At 42.5% G+C, this 23727-nt stretch overlaps 1 protein-coding gene across 2 annotated transcripts in view; it reads right to left on the minus strand.

Moving 5' to 3' along the window:
- LOC112232686 (sodium channel protein type 4 subunit alpha-like) overlaps positions 1-23727 on the minus strand; it is a 216767-nt gene that overhangs the window by 4708 nt on the left and 188332 nt on the right. For both annotated transcript variants that reach the window (XM_042298800.1, XM_042298799.1), the window contains exons 21-27: positions 23547-23720; positions 21041-21163; positions 10818-11090; positions 5154-5207; positions 4767-4904; positions 4564-4668; positions 3861-4131 (exon numbers count right to left, since the gene is read on the minus strand). In XM_042298800.1, coding sequence (XP_042154734.1) covers positions 3861-4131; positions 4564-4668; positions 4767-4904; positions 5154-5207; positions 10818-11090; positions 21041-21163; positions 23547-23720 — 1138 coding nt within the window. The remainder of the gene's footprint in view (positions 1-3860; positions 4132-4563; positions 4669-4766; positions 4905-5153; positions 5208-10817; positions 11091-21040; positions 21164-23546; positions 23721-23727) is intronic.

Below are 23727 nucleotides of genomic sequence, written 5' to 3' on the forward strand. Positions count from 1 at the left end.
AAAGGGAGAGCAGGGATGTTAAGAGGTGGACCCTCAGTCTGCTGCTCTCTCCCTACGCTGAGACTGACCATCAGATGCAGGCACCATCAGCTCAGTAAAAGAAAAAGAAAATTATTTAAAGGTATGCTCACTCAGCTGTGATTCACAAGTAATACATCAATGGATCTATTACTGGCGTGATCATATAGCCTACCTCAAATGTTGAAATATAACTTTAAAAATGGCCTGAACAACATGTTGCATTGGCAGGGTAATTCAAGCAAACCCAATATGCTGTGATAATGTATTGGGCCTATAGCTTACTGCACAAACATCATTGCTACAGTACTGTTTTTAATTGGTTAATGTATTTTTAGGAAAGTGTTTAATATTGTTATATGATTATTCTCATTTTATAAAGCGAATGTCGTTGTTTTTAGGCTTACATTTTTTAAAGTCATGTTAATCAAAAATCAGAGCGGTAGATCTTGGCATGCATTTTGACTCAAAGTGATCGAATCAACGCAACAGTAGTCACGTTCAATGCAACAAAACAAAACAAACTATGCAAGAGATTTTGTTGTAGGCAGAAAGCATCAGAGTAGGATTTTATTGCATTGACATGTACTACTCAGCCCGTACTCTACCGAGACCAGTGCTGCATAAACAATTAGAGCTACAGTAGGCCTATATGCAAATAGACAATTGCCATACATGGATCTGTGCAATCTACTTTGAACTGGACTGTGTTCACAGCATGAACAGTTGTGAGTAGATACGCTTGTTTTGAGATAAAAGCGAGACCTGCATGTAGCCACTTGAGCACATTTTGTTCATATCCTTTGCTACTTAGTGAGTTATTAGCTCAGTTATAGATAATTTATAGTCAGCAATAGGAGAGTGATTGCTTCCTACAACAGCAGAAAATGTGTACATTTCTCTTTGAAAAGAGAGTCAGGTAAAGGGTTATTTTTTGTCTTAAAGGGGCAGTGTTGTATTTTGAATAAGCTAAGTAGCCAATAGCCAGAGGGAAGCATAATTTGTCTGATTCTCTGTAATAATGGTATGGTAAAATGTATGCATTTTATTTTGTAAAGTGATTTATTGCATTAAGCAACACAACAACATTTTCAGTCACCTCCTTGTCTGAAGGACGAGTGGATAAACAGGTTAATGTCAAGCCCTGCATGTTTTTTTTCAAAGGTCTCATGGAATGTCGGCCTACATTGAACACCACACATTGGCTGCTACTGTAGACAGACTAGCTATTTCCATGTTAAAATGTTATGTGATGCATTTTCTCCATTGTTCATTTATGGTAAGCCACTCTGGTAGGCCTCCATTATGATCAAATAGCCACAGTAGCCTACACGGCCACAGTAAAACTGTAACTTAAAGCGGGTACAGCCTCAGTGTTCACAGTAAACGCAAGCTGGAAGTTGCACAGAATTTTCATAACGTTCAAGTTTGCACTCAACAGACCTAAAATTTGCTCAGTGATTTAAAAAAATGAGAGGGAACATTGCCCATAACCTAGCGTTGCAAGCACCCAGGCACTAAAACTGAGCTACATGGGAAATCTGTCAATATAATATTTCTTGGTAAATTTGAAGGTCCCAAGCTAAATGTCATTATCTGTGTATGAGCCAGCTAGTGACATGGAATGCCTTGCTTATAGGCAAACAATCAAGGTCATGAGTTCAACTGTATCACCCAAGGATGTTGACCTGCAACAGCGGCATTAGACGAGAACTGCAGTGCCTTCGGAAAGTATTCAGACCCCTTGACTTTTTCCACATTTTGTTATGTAACAGCCTTCTAAAATCGATTAAAATTAAAGAAAACTCCTCATCAAACTACACACAATATCCCATAATGACAAAGCGAAAACAGGTTTTTAGAAATTTTAGCAAACAAAATGAAATATAAAAACAAAAATACCTTTACATAAGTATTCAGACTCTAAATTGAGCTCAGGCGCATCCTGTTTCCACTGATCATCCTTGAGATGTTTCTACAACTTGATTGGAGTCCACCTGTGGTAAATTCAATTGACTGGACATGATTTGGAAAGACACATATCTGTCTATATAAGGTCCCACAGTTGACAGTGCACGTCAGAGCAAAAACCAAGCCATATGGTCGAAGGAATAGTTCGTGGAGCTCAGAGACAGGATTGTGTCGAGGCACAGATCTGGGAAAGGGTACCAAAACATTTCTGCAGCATTGAAGGTCCCCAAGAACATAGTGGCCTGCATCATTCTTAAATGGAAGAAGTTTGGAACCACCAAGACTCTTCCTAGAGTGGCCAAACTGAGCAATCAGGGGAGAAGGGCCTTGGTCAGGCAGGTGACCGAGTACCTGATGGTCACTCTGACAGAGCTCTGGAGTTCTGTGGAGATGGAAAAACCTTCCAGAAGGACAACCATCTCTGCATCACTCCACCAATCATGCCTTTATGGTAGAGTGGCCAGGTGGAAGCCACTCCTCAGTAAAATGTCAGCCCACTCGAATTTGCAAAAAGGCACCTAAAAGACTCTCAAACCATGAGAAACAAGATTCTCTGGTCAGATGAAACTAAGATTGAACTCTTTAGCCTGAATGCCAAGCATCACGTCTGTAGGAAACCTGGCACCATCCCTACCGTGAGGCATGGTGGTGGCAGCATCATGCTGTGGGAATGTTTTTCAGCGGCAGGGACTGGGAGACTAGTCAGGAGGGAGGCAAAGATGTACGGAGCAAAGTACAGAGAGATCCTTGATGAAAACCTGCTCCAGAGCTCTCTGGACCTCAGTCTGGGGCGACGGTTCACCTTCCAACAGGAAAATGACCCTAAGCACACAGCCAAGACAAAGCAGGAGTGGGTTCGGGACAAGTCTCTGAATGTCCTTGAGTGGTCCAGCCAGAGCCCGGAAAATAGCTGTGCTATCCTCTCAACCTGACGGAGCTTGAGTATCTCCAGAGAAGAATGGTAGAAACTCCCCAAATACAGCTGTGCCAAGCTTGTAGCATCATACCCAAGAAGACTCGAGGCTGTAATCTCTGCCATAGGTGCTTCAACAAAGTACTGAGTAAAGGGTCTAAATACTTATTTAATGTGATATTTACGGGGTTTTTTCCTTCTTTTTTTTCTAAAAAACTGTTTTTGCTTTGTCATTATGGGGTATTGTGTGTAGATTGATGAGGAAAGAAAACGATTTAATCAACTTTAGAATAAGGCTGTAACATATCAAAATCTGGAAAAAATGAAGGGGTCTGAATACTTTCCGAATGCACTGTACATACCGAGGGCCATACATCAGCTACATATAGCAACCATATTTCAGTATAACTGCCAGTTAACAGACCCATGCAATTACATCGCAATGAGCATCATTGAAAACCCCTGATTATTTATGACATTTTTTGGTACTTTTTACCTCTTTTTCTCCCCAATTGGTAGTTACAGTTTTGTCCCATCGCTGCAACTCCCATATGGACTAGGGAGAGGCGGCTGTCGAGAGCCATGCGTCCTCCAAAACACGTTGCCCTGCCAAGCCGCACTGCTTCTTGACACACTGCTAGCTTAACCAGGAAGCCAGCCGCACCAATGTGTCGGCGGAAACACCGTACAGCTGGCGACCCAATTCAAATTGCATGCGCCCGGCTTGCCATAAGGACTTGCTAGAGCGCGATGGGACAAGGACATCCCGGCCGGCCTAACCCGGACGACGCTGGGCCAATTGCGCACCGCCTCATTGATCTCACAGCCAGCTGCGACACAGCCTGGGATCAAACCCGGGTCTGTAGTGACGCCTCTAGCACTGCGATGCAGTGCCTTAGACCGCTACGCCACTTAGGAGGCAGACCCCTGATTAATTAAGCCCAAGCAACAAACTCACCAACGATGGAGAGGATGACCACTACAAAGTCAAAGATGTTCCAGCCAATGGTGAAGAAGTAGCAGCGTAGCGCCACGATCTTGATGAGGCACTCGCAGGAGAAGATGATGATGAAGGCCAGGTTGATTTTGTTGAGGATGTACTCCATGCGGGCCGGCTGCTCGTCCGTCTCCACCATCATGGTAATCATGTTGAGCAGGATGAGGACCATGATGATGATGTCGAATGCCTGCTTTCCCACCAGGTCGAAGAAGAAGCCCTGTACTTGGTTCTGGGAGAAGAGAGGTAGTGAGCAAGAGGCTTATGCACTAAGGTGAAGAAAATTGAAAGAATAGGAAACTTTTTTAAGGTTTGAACTTTTGTTATATATATTTTTTTTAACTATCCTGCCCAATACTTCGCCCAGTACTTTTTTAAACATATTTTTATTTCACCTTTATCAGGTAAGCTAGTTGAGAACAAGTTGTTATTTACAACTAATTTACAACTATCCCTATAAGATCCAGAAATACCAGTCATTGGAACACAAGAGGCTTATGCACTATAGGGCAAAGAAAATAAAAGGAATAGTTCCCTTTTTGGGGTGTTTTAACTTATTTTCTACTTATCTGGCATGTTATCAAAAATAAGCTAAAAGTTCCAAAAAAGTGAACTATCCCTTTAATTAGATCAAGAAAATAGGGTTCAATTAGCTGCAGCTCACCAATGGCCTTGGAATTGGTTTCTGAGGCTTTTTAGACCCTAGCTTCTTCATGGCATTGTAGTACTTTTTCTGTTCCTCTGTCATGAAGATGTCTTGCCCACCTAAGTAAAGAGACATCCCTTTTCTGTTATTTTCACTGTGAAAATAACCCAATTTTTTAAAAGCTCATGGCATTTGTTGGCCATGATGGTTTTGATACTTATCTTTCGTTTCTGCTGGTTGAAGTTGTCGATAATGACACCAATGAAGAGGTTAAGGGTGAAGAAGGAGCCAAAGATGATGAAAATGACGAAGTATAGGTACATGTACATGTTGACCTCTCTGATAGGCTGTTCGTCCACCTAGTGCAGCCAGAGAAAAAACATGTTAGGAGGATACACCGTTCAGCTACATTTTATCAGTTGAAAACTTTGTTATTCTGGTAAATGTTATGGTGGTATTACATCAAGGCATGATTATGACAACAACAAATATTTTCACATTTCAATTTCAAGTCATTTTTAAGACAGTCTTATATAGGCTTTATGATGGAATATTCAAATTTTAAAATCATGTTATACAAAACAAGTACATTGACGTGTAATACTTACAGCACGAGAATCCACTGCTGCATACATGATCTCCATCCAGCCTTTGAATGTAGCCTTGTAACAAAGGACATGAACGTCAATGAGCATGTGCCACGATCAACTTCAATGAGCATGTGCCACCATCAACTTCAATGAGCATGTGCCACTATCAACTTCAATGAGCATGTGCCACTATCAACTTCAATGAGTATGTGCCACTATCAACTTCAATGAGCATGTGCCACCATCAACTTCAATGAGCATGTGCCACTATCAACTTAAATGAGCATGTGCCACCATCAACTTCAATGACATGTGCCACCATCAACTTCAATGAGCATGTGCCACCATCAACTTCAATGACATGTGCCACTATCAACTTCAATGAGCATGTGCCACCATCAACTTCAATGACATGTGCCACTATCAACTTCAATGAGCATGTGCCACCATCAACTTCAATGAGCATGTGCCACTATCAACTTCAATGAGCATGTGCCACCATCAACTTCAATGACATGTGCCACCATCAACTTCAATGACATGTGCCACTATCGACTTCAATGAGCATGTGCAACCATCAACTTCAATGACATGTGCCACTATCAACTTCAATGAGTATGTGCCACTATCAACTTCAATGAGCATGTGCCACTATCAACTTCAATGAGCATGTGCCACTATCAACTTCAATGAGTATGTGCCACCATCAACTTCAATGAGCATGTGCCACCATCAACTTCAATGAGCATGTGCCACTATCAACTTCAATGAGCATGTGCCACCATCAACTTCAATGACATGTGCCACCATCAACTTCAATGACATGTGCCACTATCAACTTCAATGAGTATGTGCCACTATCAACTTCAATGAGCATGTGCCACTATCAACTTCAATGAGCATGTGCCACTATCAACTTCAATGAGTATGTGCCACTATCACCTTCAATGAGTATGTGCCACTATCAACTTCAATGACATGTGCCGCTATCAACTTCAATGAGCATGTGCCACTATCAACTTCAATGAGCATGTGCCACTATCAACTTCAATGAGCATGTGCCACTATCAACTTCAATGAGCATGTGCCACTATCAACTTCAATGAGCATGTGCCACTATCAACTTCAATGAGCATGTGCCACTATCAACTTCAATGAGCATGTGCCACTATCAACTTCAATGAGCATGTGCTTCAATGAGCATGTGCCACTATCAACTTCAATGAGCATGTGCCACTATCAACTTCAATGACATGTGCCACCATCAACTTCAATGAGCATGTGCCACCATCAACTTCAATGAGCATGTGCCACCATCAACTTCAACGATCATGTGCCACTATCAACTTCAATGAGCATGTGCCACTATCAACTTCAATGACATGTGCCACTATCAACTTCAATAAGCATGTGCCACTATCAACTTCAATGAGCATGTGCCACTATCAACTTCAATGAGTATGTGCCACCATCAACTTCAATGAGCATGTGCCACTATCAACTTCAATGAGCATGTGCCACCATCAACTTCAATGAGCATGTGCCACCAGAAACTTCAATGAGCATGTGCCACCATCAACTTCAATGAGCATGTGCCACCATCAACTTCAATGACATGTGCCACTATCAACTTCAATGAGCATGTGCCACTATCAACTTCAATGAGCATGTGCCACCATCAACTTCAATGAGCATGTGCCACCAGAAACTTCAATGAGCATGTGCCACCATCAACTTCAATGACATGTGCCACCATCAACTTCAATGAGCATGTGCCACCATCAACTTCAATGAGCATGTGCCACCATCAACTTCAATGAGCATGCGCCACTATCATCACTATATAAAGGCATACATAGGAGCATTATTTTAAAATGCAAACGATATATGCTTGTATTTCTATATGACAGAGTGTGGGTATCTGTCCTTCCTATGATATGGTTTTGTCATCAACCATTAAACAGAAGAACCCCCTTCAAAAAACAAAAACGTACAGTCTCTACAAAATAAATACTGGCCATGTGCCATGTTAGAGCTGAGATGTTATGAATGGCAGTGGAAAGGATTTATATGTGCTTCCTCCTGACCGCATGGAGTGTCTTTCTAGACGGAGGAAGAAGGAGAGTGAGCGGGGTGCCCTACTTCATCACAAGTGAGTTCTTATCAGCGAGAAATCACGGTGGTGGGTCTTTTCGCCTTGGTTACGGGTTATTATTGGCTTTTGTGAATGACTGAGGGCCAGACTGTTTCCAGATGCAAATGGGGGAAGTTAGAATGAAGGGAAATCACAAGAAGGTGATGGAAAGGAGCTAAGTGAATTGTTGCTAGGCACCCACACCAACTAAGTTAAAGCGAAGAATGAAGTGCATGCACTTGCTTAGAACAACATTCTCTGTAATGGCCTCCATCGCTGCTAAATGCACAACATTCTCTGTAATGGCCTCCATCGCTGATAAAAGCACAACATTCTCTGTAATGGCCTCCATTGCTGATAAAAGCACAACATTCTCTAATGGCCTCCATCGATGCTAAAAGCACAACATTCTCTGTAATGGCCTCCATGCTGCCAAAAGCATAACATTCTCTGTAATGGCCTCCATCGCTGCTAAAAGCATAACATTCTCTGTAATGGCCTCCATCGCTGATAAAAGCACAACATTCTCTGTAATGGCCTCCATCGCTGCTAAATGCACAACATTCTCTGTAATGGCCTCCATCGCTGATAAAATGCACAACATTCTCTGTAATGGCCTCCATTGCTGCTAAATGCACAACATTCTCTAATGGCCTCCATCGCTGCTAAAAGCACAACATTCTCTGTAATGGCCTCCATCGCTGCTAAAAGCACAACATTCTCTGTAATGGCCTCCATCGCTGCTAAAAGCATAACATTCTCTGTAATGGCCTCCATCGCTGCTAAAAGCACAACATTCTCTGCCTCCATCGATGCTAAAAGCACAACATTCTCTGCCTCCATCGATGCTAAAAACAACATTCTCTGCCTCCATCGATGCTAAAAGCACAACATTCTCTGTAATGGCCTCCATCGCTGCTAAAAGCATAACATTCTCTGTAATGGCCTCCATTGCTGCTAAAAGCATAACATTCTCTGTAATGGCCTCCATCGCTGCTAAAAGCACAACATTCTCTGTAATGGCCTCCATCGCTGCTAAAAGCACAACATTCTCTGTAATGGCCTCCATCGCTGCTAAAAGCACAACATTCTCTGCCTCCATCGATGCTAAAAGCACAACATTCTCTGCCTCCATCGATGCTAAAAGCACAACATTCTCTGCCTCCATCGATGCTAAAAGCACAACATTCTCTGAAATGGCCTCCATCGCTGCTAAAAGCATAACATTCTCTGTAATGGCCTCCATTGCTGCTAAAAGCATAACATTCTCTGTAATGGCCTCCATCGCTGCTAAAAGCATAACATTCTCTGTAATGGCCTCCATCGCTGCTAAAAGCACAACATTCTCTGTAATGGCCTCCATCGACTAAAAGCATAACATTCTCTGTAATGGCCTCCATTGCTGCTAAAAGCATAACATTCTCTGTAATGGCCTCCATCGCTGCTAAAAGCATAACATTCTCTGTAATTGCCTCCATCGCTGCTAAAAGCATAACATTCTCTGTAATGGCCTCCATTGCTGCTAAAAGCATAACATTCTCTGTAATGGCCTCCATCGCTGCTAAAAGCACAACATTCTCTGTAATGGCCTCCATTGCTGCTAAAAGCATAACATTCTCTGTAATGGCCTCCATCGCTGCTAAAAGCACAACATTCTCTGTAATGGCCTCCATCGCTGCTAAAAGCATAACATTCTCTGTAATGGCCTCCATCGCTGCTAAAAGCATAACATTCTCTGTAATGGCCTCCATCGCTGCTAAAAGCATAACATTCTCTGTAATGGCCTCCATCGCTGCTAAAAGCATAACATTCTCTGTAATGGCCTCCATCGCTGCTAAAAGCATAACATTCTCTGTAATGGCCTCCATCGCTGCTAAAAGCATAACATTCTCTGTAATGGCCTCCATCGCTGCTAAAAGCATAACATTCTCTGTAATGGCCTCCATCGCTGCTAAAAGCATAACATTCTCTGTAATGGCCTCCATCGCTGCTAAAAGCATAACATTCTCTGTAATGGTCTCCATCGCTGCTAAAAGCATAACATTCTCTGTAATGGCCTCCATCGCTGCTAAAAGCATAACATTCTCTGTAATGGCCTCCATCGCTGCTAAAAGCATAACATTCTCTATAATGGCCTCCATCGCTGCTAAAAGCACAACATTCTCTGCCTCCATCGCTGCTAAAAGCACAACATTCTCTGCCTCCATCTCTGCTAAAAGCATAACATTCTCTGCCTCCATCACTGCTAAATGCATAACATTCTCTGTAATGGCCTCCATCGCTGCTAAAAGCATAACATTCTCTGTAATGGCCTCCATCGCTGCTAAAAGCATAACATTCTCTGTAATGGCCTCCATCGCTGCTAAAAGCATAACATTCTCTGTAATGGCCTCCATCGCTGCTAAAAGCATAACATTCTCTGTAATGGCCTCCATCGCTGCTAAATGCATAACATTCTCTATAATGGCCTCCATCGCTGCTAAAAGCACAACATTCTCTGCCTCCATCGCTGCTAAAAGCACAACATTCTCTGCCTCCATCTCTGCTAAAAGCCATTCTCTGCCTCCATCACTGCTAAATGCATAACATTCTCTGTAATGGCCTCCATCGCTGCTAAAAGCATAACATTCTCTGTAATGGCCTCCATCGCTGCTAAAAGCATAACATTCTCTGTAATGGCCTCCATTGCTGCTAAAAGCATAACATTCTCTGTAATGGCCTCCATCGCTGCTAAAAGCACAACATTCTCTGTAATGGCCTCCATCGCTGCTAAAAGCATAACATTCTCTGTAATGGCCTCCATCGCTGCTAAAAGCATAACATTCTCTGTAATGGCCTCCATCGCTGCTAAAAGCATAACATTCTCTGTAATGGCCTCCATCGCTGCTAAAAGCACAACATTCTCTGTAATGGCCTCCATCGCTGCTAAAAGCATAACATTCTCTGTAATGGCCTCCATCGCTGCTAAAAGCATAACATTCTCTGTAATGGCCTCCATCGCTGCTAAAAGCATAACATTCTCTGTAATGGCCTCCATCGCTGCTAAAAGCATAACATTCTCTGTAATGGCCTCCATCTCTGCTAAAAGCATAACATTCTCTGTAATGGCCTCCATCACTGCTAAATGCATAACATTCTCTGTAATGGCCTCCATCGCTGCTAAATGCATAACATTCTCTATAATGGCCTCCATCTCTGCTAAAAGCATAACATTCTCTGCCTCCATCGCTGCTAAAAGCACAACATTCTCTGCCTCCATCGCTGCTAAAAGCATAACATTCTCTGCCTCCATCTCTGCTAAAAGCATAACATTCTCTGCCTCCATCGCTGCTAAATGCATAACATTCTCTGTAATGGCCTCCATCGCTGCTAAATGCATAACATTCTCTGTAATGGCCTCCATCGCTGCTACAAATAAAAGCTTGCGACTTGTTGATTGATTCGGGGATCTCTGGACAGACATGGTGGGCAGCGTAAAAAAGTATGAGCGAGGAAAGAACGTCTCAAACTGTGACTAAAAGGAAAGGGGAAAAAAAAGTCCAACTCACAACTTGTAAGAGGGCAAGGTAACCAGCACCCACGTTGTCGAAGTTGACCTTGACTCTGGTCCAGTAGAACTGCGTGTCGTTCATGGCCCGGCAGTCGGTCTTGTTGTTGACCATGGACACATTGTGGATGTAGCCCGTCTGGTTGACGCAGCGTCCGTACTTGCCGGCGAACAGATTGACCCCCATGATGCTGAAGATGAGCCAGAAGATCAGGCACACCAGCAGTACGTTCATGATGGATGGGATGGCGCCGATCAGGGCGTTTACCACAACCTGTCGCCATGGAAACACACGTCAAGCGTCCATCTGCCCCATTCTGCTTTCACATGACACACTCCATACATGATGCCAGTAACTTAATCAGAGAAACTCATACCAGTGTGCACATGCTTGTGGTTCACTTACTCTAAGTGCTTGCCCAACCCACCCCCAAAAAAAAAACCGAAGTATATATACATATCAAACTATTCAAACACACTTTGTAGAATAATCCCACCACCTTAAAAATATCACATTTCCGAAATTCATGCAAACTAGTGAAACTGGCAAATGAGATTAAAATGAGAATGTTTGTTTGTCTCATATTCAATCACAAGCAGCAGCAACTTTTTAAAACTACCCTGGTAAGATTTTTCCTGGTTGAGACGAAACTTAAAGTGCTAGACTAGAGGAACAGGAGGGTAGTGTGCAGAGCTAGGAGTTCCTGAGTGTGACTGCTCTAATAGAACGAGTGGATATTGGGGTTTAGCCCTGCACATCCCTTAAGGTGTCACAAAGAAATCTGCTGCTCACTCACTCCTCTGTATACTGTAGCCGGGCTGCACTTCCACTTCGCGTTTCCCACTGAGGAGTAGACCCAGACGTTTTCAAGCAGCGTGACGCCTTATCCCATTTGCCAAATTTACAGTGGAGGAGAGCAGCGAGCTCGGCGGACATCAGCCCTCCCATTTCCGACAGCATGCAAATTTCATGGGCAGGAATTCAAATTCATTCCAGTGGATGTCAGGGGAAATTATATACATATTAAAGGGCTACAAGCTAGGCTGACAGCTGTTGACTTAAACTAACACTGTGCAACAGGAGGGAACAATAGCCCAAAATCTTAACTTCAGTGTGCATGAACTGTTCGAGGGGGTTTAAGGATGTGTTTGAGGGAATGAATAATGATTATGGAAATGTTACAGGCTAAACATTCATCTGAATATCTGTACACAGAAATGCATGTAAGAGAACGTGATAAGAAAAGCAACCACTTAAACAAACAGTGGAATGGCAATGAGATTTATATTAATACTGCCAGAAGTGAGAAACAACTTGTAAGTAATATCACAGGCAGGCAAAGATGTGAGAAAGGATAGAAAGATTGGAATGAGATAATGGAAATGCTACATACTAAGTATATGTATTATGTACAGTTGAAGTCTGAAGTTTACATACACCTTAGCCAAATACATTTAAACTCAGTTTTTCACAATTCCTGACATTTAATCCTAGTAAAGATTCCCTGTTTTAGGTCAGATAGGATCATCACTTTATTTTAAGAATGTGAAATGTCAGAATAATAGTAGAGAAAATGAATTATTTCAGCATTAATTTTTATTTATCACATTCCCAGTGGGTCAGACATTTACATACACTCAATTAGTATTTGGTAGCATTGCCTTTAAATGGTTTAACATGGAAAAACGTTTTGGGTAGCTTTCCACAAGCTTCCCACAATAAGTTGGGTGAATTTTGGCCCATTCCTCTCGACAGGGCTGGTGTAACTGAGTCAGGTTTGTAGGCCTCCTTGCTCGCACACACTTTTCAGTTCTGCCCACAAATATCTATAGGATTGAGGTCAGGGCTTTGTGATGGCCACTCCAATACCTTGACTTTGTTGTCCTTAAGATATTTTGCCACAACTATGGAAGTATGCTTAGAGTCATTGTCCATTTGGAAGACCTATTTGTGACCAAACTTTAACTACCTGACTGATGTCTTGAGATGTTGCTTCAATATATCCACATCATTTCCCTTCCTCATGATGCCATCTATTTTGTGAAGTGCACCAGTCCCTCCTGCAGCAAAGCACCCCCACAACATGATGCTGCCACCCCCGTGCTTGGTGTTCTTCTGCTTGCAAGCCACCCTTTTTTTCTCCAAACATAATGATGGTCATTATGGCCAAACATTTTTGATTCATCAGACCAGAGAACATTTGTCCAAAAAGTACGATCTTTGTCCCCATGTGCAGTTGCAAACCGTAGTCTGGCTTTTTTTATAGCGGTTTTGGAGCAATGGCTTCTTCCTTGCTGAGCGGCCTTTCAGGTTATGTAAATATAGGACTCGTTTTACTGTGGATATATATACATTTCTACCGGTTTCCTCCAGCATCTTCACAAGGTCCTTTGTTGTTGTGGGATTGATTTGCACTTTTCACACCAAAGTACGTTCATCTCTAGGAGACAGAACGTGTCTCCTTCCTGAGCGGTATGATGGCTGTGTGGTCCCATGGTGTTTATACTTGCATACTATTGTTTGTACAGATGAATGTGGTACCTTCAGGTGTTTGGAAATTGCTCCCAAGGATGAACCAGACTCGGGGAGATCTACAATTGGTTTTCTGAGGTCTTGGCTGATTTCTTTTGATTTTCCCATGATGTCAAGCAAAGAGGCACTGAGTTTGAAGTTAGGCCTTGAAATACTTCCACAGGTACACCTCCAATTGACTCATATGATGTCAATTAGCCTATCAGAAGCTTCTAAAGCCATGACATCATTTTCTGGAATTTTCCAAGCTGTTTAAAGGCACAGTCAACATAGTGTATATAAACTTCTGACCCAATGGAATTGTGATACAGTGAATTATAAGTGAAATAATCTGTCTGTAAACAATTGTTGGAAAAATGACTTGTGTCATGCACAAAGTAGATGTCCTAACCGACTTGCCAAAACTACAGTTTGTTAAAAAGAAATTTGTGGAGTGGTTGAAAAACTGATTTGAATGACTCCAACCTAAGTGTATGTAAACTTCCAACTTCAACTGTACATGAAGTATGTGCATGCATGACACTGCTATATTTATTAGATTTTCTGGTAACACTTTACAATTATGTGTCCATATTCCTGTGTAATAATGCTGTAACAACATTGATTTAGTGAGAACTGGGCTTTTTAACGGGAACCCCTTGATAAAGACAGGCAATAATGACTGTATAAAATAAATAATTCAAACACTGAGATATATTGTATGCTCCAAAAAATTGCTAATTAGTAATACTTTTTTTTCTCTCAGAAAAAGAAGGGGTCAAAATGATTGACACCCCTAAAGATTCTTATTAAAAACGTAATCAAAAGTTTAGTATTTGCTCCAATAATCCTAGCACTTAATGACTACATAAATCTTGTGACATGTCGGATGCATTTGCAGTTCATTTTGGTTGTGTTTCAGATTGTTTTGTGCTCACGACAGCTAGCCTCCTCAGTTATTGGTAATGGTGAGAGGTTAGCACATCTTTGACCCTCTGTAACTTTCTCACTCATCATTATTCATGATTCATTCATGATTATCCTTAATCATGGTAGCATTGTCATTAATGTAGATGTCACGCCTTGGTCGTAGTATATTATGTTTGTCCAACCACCCTGTAGCACTCACATCCGTCATCATGAAGTGCTTTGAGAGACTAGTCAAGGACCATATCACCTCCACCCTACCTGACCCTTGACCCACTCCAATTTGCTTACCGCCCAAATAGGTCCACAGACGATGCAATCTCAACCACACTGCACACTGCCCTAACCCATCTGGACAAGAGGAATACCTATGTGAGAATGCTGTTCATCGACTACAGCTCGGCATTCAACACCATAGTACCCTCCAAGCTCGTCATCAAGCTCGAGACCCTGGGTCTCGACCCCGCCCTGTGCAACTGGGTACTGGACTTCCTGACGGGCCGCCCCCAGGTGGTGAGGGTAGGCAACAACATCTCCTCCCCGCTGATCCTCAACACTGGGGCCCCACAAGGGTGCGTTCTGAGCCCTCTCCTGTACTCCCTGTTCACCCACGACTGCGTGGCCATGCACGCCTCCAACTCAATCATCAAGTTTGCGGACGACACAACAGTGGTAGGCTTGATTACCAACAACGACGAGACGGCCTACAGGGAGGAGGTGAGGGCCCTCGGAGTGTGGTGTCAGGAAAATAACCTCACACTCAACGTCAACAAAACTAAGGAGATGATTGTGGACTTCAGGAAACAGCAGAGGGAACACCCCCATCCACATCGATGGAACAGTAGTGGAGAGGGTAGCAAGTTTTAAGTTCCTCGGCATACACATCACAGACAAACTGAATTGGTCCACTCACACAGACAGCATCGTGAGGAAGGCGCAGCAGCGCCTCTTCAACCTCAGGAGGCTGAAGAAATTCGGCTTGTCACCAAAAGCACTCACAAACTTCTACAGATGCACAATCGAGAGCATCCTGGCGGGCTGTATCACCGCCTGGTATGGCAACTGCACCGCCTTCAACCGTAAGGCTCTCAGAGGGTAGTGAGGTCTGCACAACGCATCACCGGGGGCAAACTACCTGCCCTCCAGGACACCTACACCACCCGATGCTACAGGAAGGCCATAAAGATCATCAAGGACATCAACCACCCGAGCCACTGCCTGTTCACCCCGCTGCCATCCAGAAGGCGAGGTCAGTACAGGTGCATCAAAGCTGGGACCGAGAGACTGAAAAACAGCTTCTATCTCAAGGCCATCAGACTGTTAAACAGCCACCACTAACATTGAGTGGCTACTGCCAACACACTGTCAATGACACTGACTCTACTCCAGCCACTTTAATCATGGGAATTGATGGAAAATGATGTAAATATATCACTAGCCACTTTAAACAATGCTACCTTATATAATGTTACTTACCCTACATTGTTCATCTCATATGCATACGTTGATACTGTACTCTATATCATCGACTGCATCCTTATGTAATACATGTATCACTAGCCACTTTAACTATGCCACTTGGTTTACATACTTATCTCATATGTATATACTGTACTCGATATCATCTACTGTATCTTGCCTATGCTGCTCTGTACCATCACTCATTCATATATCCTTATGTACATATTCTTTATCCCCTTACACTGTGTATGACAGTAGTTTTTTTTTTGGAATTGTTAGTTAGATTACTTGCTCGTTATTACTGCATTGTCGGAACTAGAAGCACAAGCATTTCGCTACACTCGCATTAACATCTGCTAACCATGTGTATGTGACAAATAAAATTTGATTTGATTTGATTTGTCTTCATTTATTTGGTCAGGCCAGGGTGTGACATGGGTTTTTGTGGTGCGTTTTTGTCTTAGGGTTTTGTGGGGTGTCTAGCATAGTCTATGGCTGCCTGAGGCGGTTCTCAATCAGAGTCAGGTGATTCTCGTTGTCTCTGATTGGGAACCATATTTAGGTAGCCTGTGTTTCACTGTGTGTTTGTGGGTGATTGTTCCTGTCTCTGTGTTAGTTGTCACCAGATAGGCTGTATAGGTTTTTTGCGTTACGTTTGTTGTTTTGTATTTGTTCGTTTGTTCTTCTTCATTAAAGAACATGAGTAACCACCACGCTGCATTTTGGTCCGCTCCTCTTTCAACAGACGAACGCCGTTACAGTAGAAGTGTATAGAAACATATTTTATTCTTATCTATAATAAAAGTGACTCCAAAATGACACAAAACAACAGCCCTTGTTCAACCTCAGGAGGCTGAAGACATGGGTCTTGTCACCTAAAACACTCACAAACTTTTACAGATACATAATTGAGAGCACCCTGTCGGCTGCATTACCGCCTGGTAAGGAAACTTCCCCGCACACAACCGCAAGGCTCTCCAGAGGGTGGTGCGGTCTGCACAACGCATACCCGGGGGCAAACTACCTACACTCCAGGAGAACTACAGCACCCGATGTGACAGGAAGGCCAAAAAGATCAACAACCACCCGAGTCACTGCCTGTTCACCCAGCTACCATCCAGTAGGCGAGGTCAGTACAGGTGCATCAAAGCTAGAACAGAGAGACTGAAAAACAGCTTCTATCTCAAGGCCATCAGACACTTTAATAAATGGATCACTAGTCACTTTAATAATGCCACTTTAATAATGTCTACATATATTGCATTACTCATCTCATATGTATATACCAGTGGAGGCTCCTCAGAGGAGAAAGGGAGGACCATCCTCTTCAGTGAATTTCATACAAATGGTTAAACATTGAGATATCCTTTTTAGATAAAACTATACTAAATATACTCACGTCACCAAATAATTGATTAAAACATACTGTTTTCCAATGAAGATCTACAGTAGCCTCAACAGCACTCTGTAGGGTAGCACCATGGTGTAGCCGGAGGACAGCTAGCTTCCGTCCTCCTCTTCGTATATTGACTTAAAAACAAAACCTAGAAAGTTCTTGGTTCTCACCCCCTTCCATAGGCTTACACGGTAATTATGACAACTTCCGGAGGATGACCTCCAACCTATCAGAGCTCTTGCAGCATGAACTGACATGTCGTCCACCCAATCAAAGGATCAGAGAATGAATCTAGTACTGAAAGCATAAGCTACAGCTAGCTAGCATTGCAGTGCACAGCTAGAAGAAGCAAGAGAGAGAGAGTCATTTATTTATTTTTAACTTTCAGTTTAATGTACTTAGCTAGCAAATGCAGCTGGCTAGTTTGGTTACTCAAACACCTGGCTCAAACAAAGGGAAGCTATTTTATCTAGCTGGCAATGACTATCAACACAACACTGGAATTCTTCCAAGTCAAGGTAAGCTCTTGGTTTTATTAATTTATTGCCACCGGGGCCCACAGGTGTAACTGCTAACTGACTAGCGGTGACTAACCTCATTCTGTACAAATTTGCGCAACCGCGACATTCAAATGAGGCTGCACTGAAAACTAATGGGACTATAGCAACTGTGTTGACATCAAAATCTTGGGTGTGAACTATGTTTCTATTCAAGCATTGATTGACATGGTAATGGCTCAATAGTACTGGAGAAAAGTTTTTAAAAAACGGACCCCTCCGACGCTCTACGTTAAATTGTGACGTGTCATGACGTAAGGTACAGCATGCATAAAGCAACTAATTATCTGTCTTACAGCCTCTCTCCACCAGGTGTAGCACGTCTCTCACCATTTAAAAACAAGAAAGGGACAGGGACAGGGTAATGGGGATACCTCGTCATTTCTTGGTTCATCACTGCAAGCCATCGTGACTCTCAAAAGCCGCTGTTCACTTCTGAAGATAACTTTAGCGTCGCCTTAAAAACTTGTTTCAAATTTGACACAACTCTTCAAATAGGTATGTAATGACACATTTACATTTTAGAGGTTTTAAGGTGATAAGTTGGACAGATCGAATGAAAAACGCAGCTTCCCCACACGACATATCTCTCCTTTTTACTATCACACAATAGGTTTCACTTCCCCACCCGCCATTTTTAAAAAGACCCGACGGAGCTCATTGCCTTCTTGAATCATGCAGAGATGGGCATCATGAAGGTGTCGTCATTGATTTTTTTCGGAAAGGGGAGAAATTATGCTTTACAATGGTATTGATATTATGGTATTATATGGTATTACGTTTTTGGGCGCTAAAATAAGGCCAATTGTACGGACCAGCACGATGTACACAAGTGAGTTTGTTAACGCTATGCATTGTAACATTACTGCATGATTGTAGCAGGTTTACTAATGCATTAGTTCTATTAGCTATGTTGACTAGGACGATACTTTAGCTAATATGGGGACAACGATGTAGGCTGTGTGTACCGGTTATGACATGGTATGGCAAGTTTTTTTCGGCTGGTCAAACACAGCTTACGTGTTGTGCATTGAAGTCCACAAGCGAAGAGAAGAGAAGGAATACAAAGTGGCTGTTATGAGAGTGAACTCTGCTTACGCGTGATCAGGGGTGTATTCATTCTGCCGATTCTGTTGACTAAAAAGTTTCTTAAACAGAAGCAAATGGAACAAAACAGGGATAAACATACCTGAATTTGTCCAATAGAAACTCTTGTTTGCAACTGTTGGACTAATGATTACACCCTAGATCAGATAGATGCAGTCAAGAGTGTACAAGGCGGTATTGAATGTCACTGTGTGTCACCTCAAATTTGTTTCTCGATCTGTGTGTACCTATGTTGTAAACTTTCATTCATAGGCTAGGTTGTAGCAACCTCATGATGGGTATAGGGACAATTCGAGTATCATGTAGTAGCTTAAACCTATTGCTGTTACATTGAACTAGGTGAATGGAATATGAATGAGAGTCATCCAATGTGCTGTAACAGAAACGTGAAAGAAAATTGTCCTCCCTCATCTTAAATGGCACTGACCCCCACTGGTATATACTGTATTTCATACCCTCTATTGCATCTTGCCTATGCCACTCTGTCATTGCCCATCCATATATTTATATGTATATATTCTTATTATAAACGCGAATCCGACCGTCACCTCTGGTGAGACAAAACCAGGACTTGTCAGTGAGAGCATCTTTTGCCAGTCGTGTCTGGTCCAGCGACGGTGGGTTTGTGCCCATAGGCAACGCTGTTGCCAGTGATGTCTGGTGAGGACCTGCCTAACAACAGGCCTACAAGTCCTCAGTCCAGCCTCTCTCAGCCTATTGCGGACAGATTGAAAACTGATGGAGAGATTGTGCGTTCCTGGTGTAACTCGGGGAGTTGTTGCCATCCTGTACGTGTCCCGCAGGTGTGGTGTTCGGATGTACCGATCCTGTTACACGTGGTCTGCCACTGCGAGGACGATCAGCTGTCCGTCCTGTCTCCCTGCAGTGCTGTCTTAGGCGTCTCACAGTACGGACATTGCAATTTATTGCCCTAGCCACATCTGCAGTCCTCACTCCTCCTTGCAGCATGCCTAAGGCACGTTCACGCAGATGAGCAGGGACCCTTGGGCATCTTTCTTTTGTTTTTTTTCCAGAGTCAGTAGAAAGGCCTCTTTAGTGTCCTAAGTTTTCATAACTGTGACCTTAATTGCCTACCGTCTGTGAGCTGTTAGTGTCTTAACGACCATTCCACAGGTGCATGTTCATTCATTGTTTATGGTTCATTGAGCATTAGAAACAGTGATTAAACCCTTTACATTGAAGATATGTGAAGTTATTTGGATTTTTACAAATTATCTTTGAAAGACAGGGTCCTAAGTTTAGAAGCACAAACATTTCGCTACACTCTGCTAACCATATGTATGTGACCAATCAAATTTGATTTGATTTCTATTGGGTACAAAATCTGACACACAAACAAAACAAACTGCAAATGCATCCCACACGTTTGTAGAGTCACAAACTTCATGTAGCCATTGCGTGGTAAGAATACGGGACCAAATACTCAACTTTTGACGACTTTATTCATAAGAATAGTTACGGGTGTCAATTTTGATCCCTACCTTTTGAGATTTTTTATGTATATATATTGTTATTAAACAAAATCATTCTCTGAGCAATTGAATTAGTATAAAATAATATAATTTCCCTATTTTTTTGGAGCATCCTCAGTATTTGAAGCATTTATTTTTACAGTCATTATTGCTCAAGGGTGTCAATTTCAGACCCTACCGTCTCTGTCAAGGATTTACTTGGAAATTATGTGATGACAATAGGCAATTTTCTGTTCTAACTTAAATATGGTGTAAACATTTGGTATATGTTACCTGTTTTGATGATTCCTAAATGGTGATGTGGGGCCTAATAATGATTTCACTATGAAAGGTTGAGGTAAAAAAAAAAGACCACAAAATAAAGCTTAATATGAAATAAAGCTTATCCAAATTGATCAAATTGATAATCTGGATAATGATGTAGTCATGTCATGCTAAGGGGAGAGTTGAAGGTAATTATGAAAACATAATTAGCTCTTCATGCTAATATTGCCACTTTGTGCTAATATTGCCACTTTTGGCTCCAAGGGAAAGATTGGCTAGGGATTAGTGGCGTTAGCTGGAGAATTAAGAGATGAGCAATTCATGGATTTGATGGCATTATAACACCATAAGAAGAGATATGAGTATTCTAAAAAGAAACTGTGAAAATTCTGGAAAGGAAAAGAAAGGGTGGCAACAGAGGTAGAGTGTGACAGAGGAGAAGGTTCGAAGACATCAGGAGTGAGGGAGTTGATGAGTTAGAAAAGAGAGCGGAGAGATGACTCTTACCCGCATGCCTTCAAATCGGGACAGTGCTCTTAGCGGCCTCAGAGCTCTGAGGGTTCTAAGTGATTTGATGGCAGCGAAGTCCGAGTAGCCAAGCGTGTTAGCCACTAGGCTCACCAAAGACACCTAGGAGGATGAAGAAAGGGCAAGTACCCACATGGTTAGGGGGGCTGCCACAACCTGTTCAAAGAAATGTCAACACAGTACCTGAAAAGGAACACTGGACCACTCTGGCAAGTCCCTCCGGTTAGCAACTAAGGGTTTATAAGTCAACCCAGAGTGGGAGCATCGAGGTTGTCCTTTTAATATTCAAGGGGATAGAATGTTAAAATTCGGTTATTTCATAGCAGAACATAGAATGGTCACACAACTTCTGCTTTGATCTGTGTAAGAGAGGTCAATCAAAAGCCAACCAGAAACTACAGTTCTAGGTGTCTATGGTCAGTGGTGGTGTTTAGGGGTCAGATTGGGCCTCACCCTTATTTTATTTTACCTTTATTTAACTAGGCAAGTCAGTTAAGAACAAATTCTTATTTTCAATGACGGCCTAGGAACAGTGGGTTAACTGCCTGTTCAGGGGCAGAACGACAGATTTGTACCTTGTCAGCTCGGGGGTTTGAACTTGCAACGTTCCGGTTACTAGCCCAACGCTCTAACCACTAGGCTACCCTGCCGCCCCTTATGCTGGCAAACCGGGCCACCACAATGCTCATAGGGTCCTGAGGACTCGTGGATGCCAATTTGCTCTTCATTGACGGCACTGGTCAACAGGCCAATCACTGATATCTTGCCAACAGTGAATCAAATGACTTACTTACTTTTAAATATGTAGTACAGACTGATCCAATACATACAGGTTTTTACACAAGCAAACTTGAATGTAGTAAAGTGGGTGGTTTTGAATTCCCTTTTGCCCCTCACAAATTAATATTCAACTGCCCTCCATGGACTGTCTGAGACTCATACACCAATCAGATAAATGACTGACATGATTCTCCAAGGTTCACAGACATCTGTGCTTCGTCATGTTGTTTAAATGAATCACTGATTCAAGAGCAGGGGCTTTTTGTGCTCTTATGCCTTGGGGTGTAAGAAAATTAATACATCATGACACTTTTGTTGAACACGATCAGCGCAGCACACAGAGATGGACAGAGGGAGTAAACCCACTGGTGATCTTCTTGCCAAAAGGGTTTGGTACTTCAGCACTTGGAGACCTTTTGGCATTACGCATACTGTTTCGGTATGAATTATAACACTTCGGTGAGGGTGTTTAAAAAAGATTCAGCAAGCACACGTACACATTGTGATTTCCCCTCCAAATCTATATCAGGAATTTAGAATATTGAATCACTCAGGAGGAAACTGCACATCACCACCAGTGGTATGAATCCACCGCCACATTTCCATTACTTCCGTGTACAATAGGAAGGCATGATCATTTTGAATTCCATGTTTGGTTATCTTTTCAATTCACTTCGTCTCACAATTTACAGGAACAAAAGGAAATTATAAGCGCTGAAGAAACACAGGCAATATGGCAGATTACATAGAACAACATCTGCTGCACATCCTAAAAAAAGATGCATAAAGGTATCATCTATCATTAGAAATAGTCCCAACAAGCTGTGTAAGGGGAATATGTATTGACTTGGCAGTTTTCATGGCAATGGTAAAACATGAAGCCATGCCGGAGCAATTTCCCTGGGGGGGAAAATGCTGTTTACATCTATCTAGTCAGCTCTGGCCTCTTTTTCTTTCTTTCTCTCTCTTCTCTCCTCCACCCTCTCCCACTCCACCACTCTTTCTCTTCCTTCCCCCCTGCCATCTCTCTCCCTCCCTTTGTGCGGTGTGTCTGTGTGCAGAGAGCAAACACTAATTGCTCAAGGCTCTCTCTCTGCCTAAAGACTCTCTGCCACAGACCAATATGTCCAAACTACTGACGTGAACTCAGCTCTCATGTTTCTCCCCGAGGATAAAGTGGTAATAAATAAGTGACGTATGAACCCAGGGGATTGTGGGGTTGCTAGACTCGCTACAGGGCTGCACTGATTGGACAAAGCGTTTTTGAGAACAGCAGTAGGTCGGTGAGCATTCCAGAAATGTGCCTAATCCTGTACATACTGTACATTATGAGCAGTTTTCCCACATACAGATTAAGATTCCCTGACAATATTCTCCATTCAGCATCCTTATTAATTTGGGATTAGGCTTTTCTGAATCCGGCCCTATGACTGTCTGGCATGACAGCCAAGCCATCCAGAATGTGAAGTGCCTCAATAATGTTCAATGTGTTGGAAAACTATTATTGACAGAGTAAGACAAGACAAATCAGGATTCCACATTGTCCAAGTCACAGAGCTTTCAGAATGCATGCGACAAACAGATCGATTGATCGCGTCTGACCAGATTATAAAACACAATCAAGTGAAGTGGGCCGCCGTTTTAGCAAATGACCTCATCGTCTCAACATCATGTCTGAGGGTTTGGAAATAAACATGGCACTTACATCCACAATCAGGAAATCCAGCCAGCACCAGTAGTTAGTGAAGTACTTCTTGAATCCGTATGCAATCCACTTGAGGAGCATCTCCAGAATGAAAATGTAGGTGAAGATCTTGTCGGCGTACTCCAGCACCACTTTGACCACTTTTCTCTGTTCGATGTAGATGTCCTCAAAGGCCTTCGAA

Source organism: Oncorhynchus tshawytscha, linkage group LG16 (genome assembly GCF_018296145.1).
Source record: "Oncorhynchus tshawytscha isolate Ot180627B linkage group LG16, Otsh_v2.0, whole genome shotgun sequence".
Taxonomy (NCBI): Eukaryota; Metazoa; Chordata; class Actinopteri; order Salmoniformes; family Salmonidae; genus Oncorhynchus; species Oncorhynchus tshawytscha.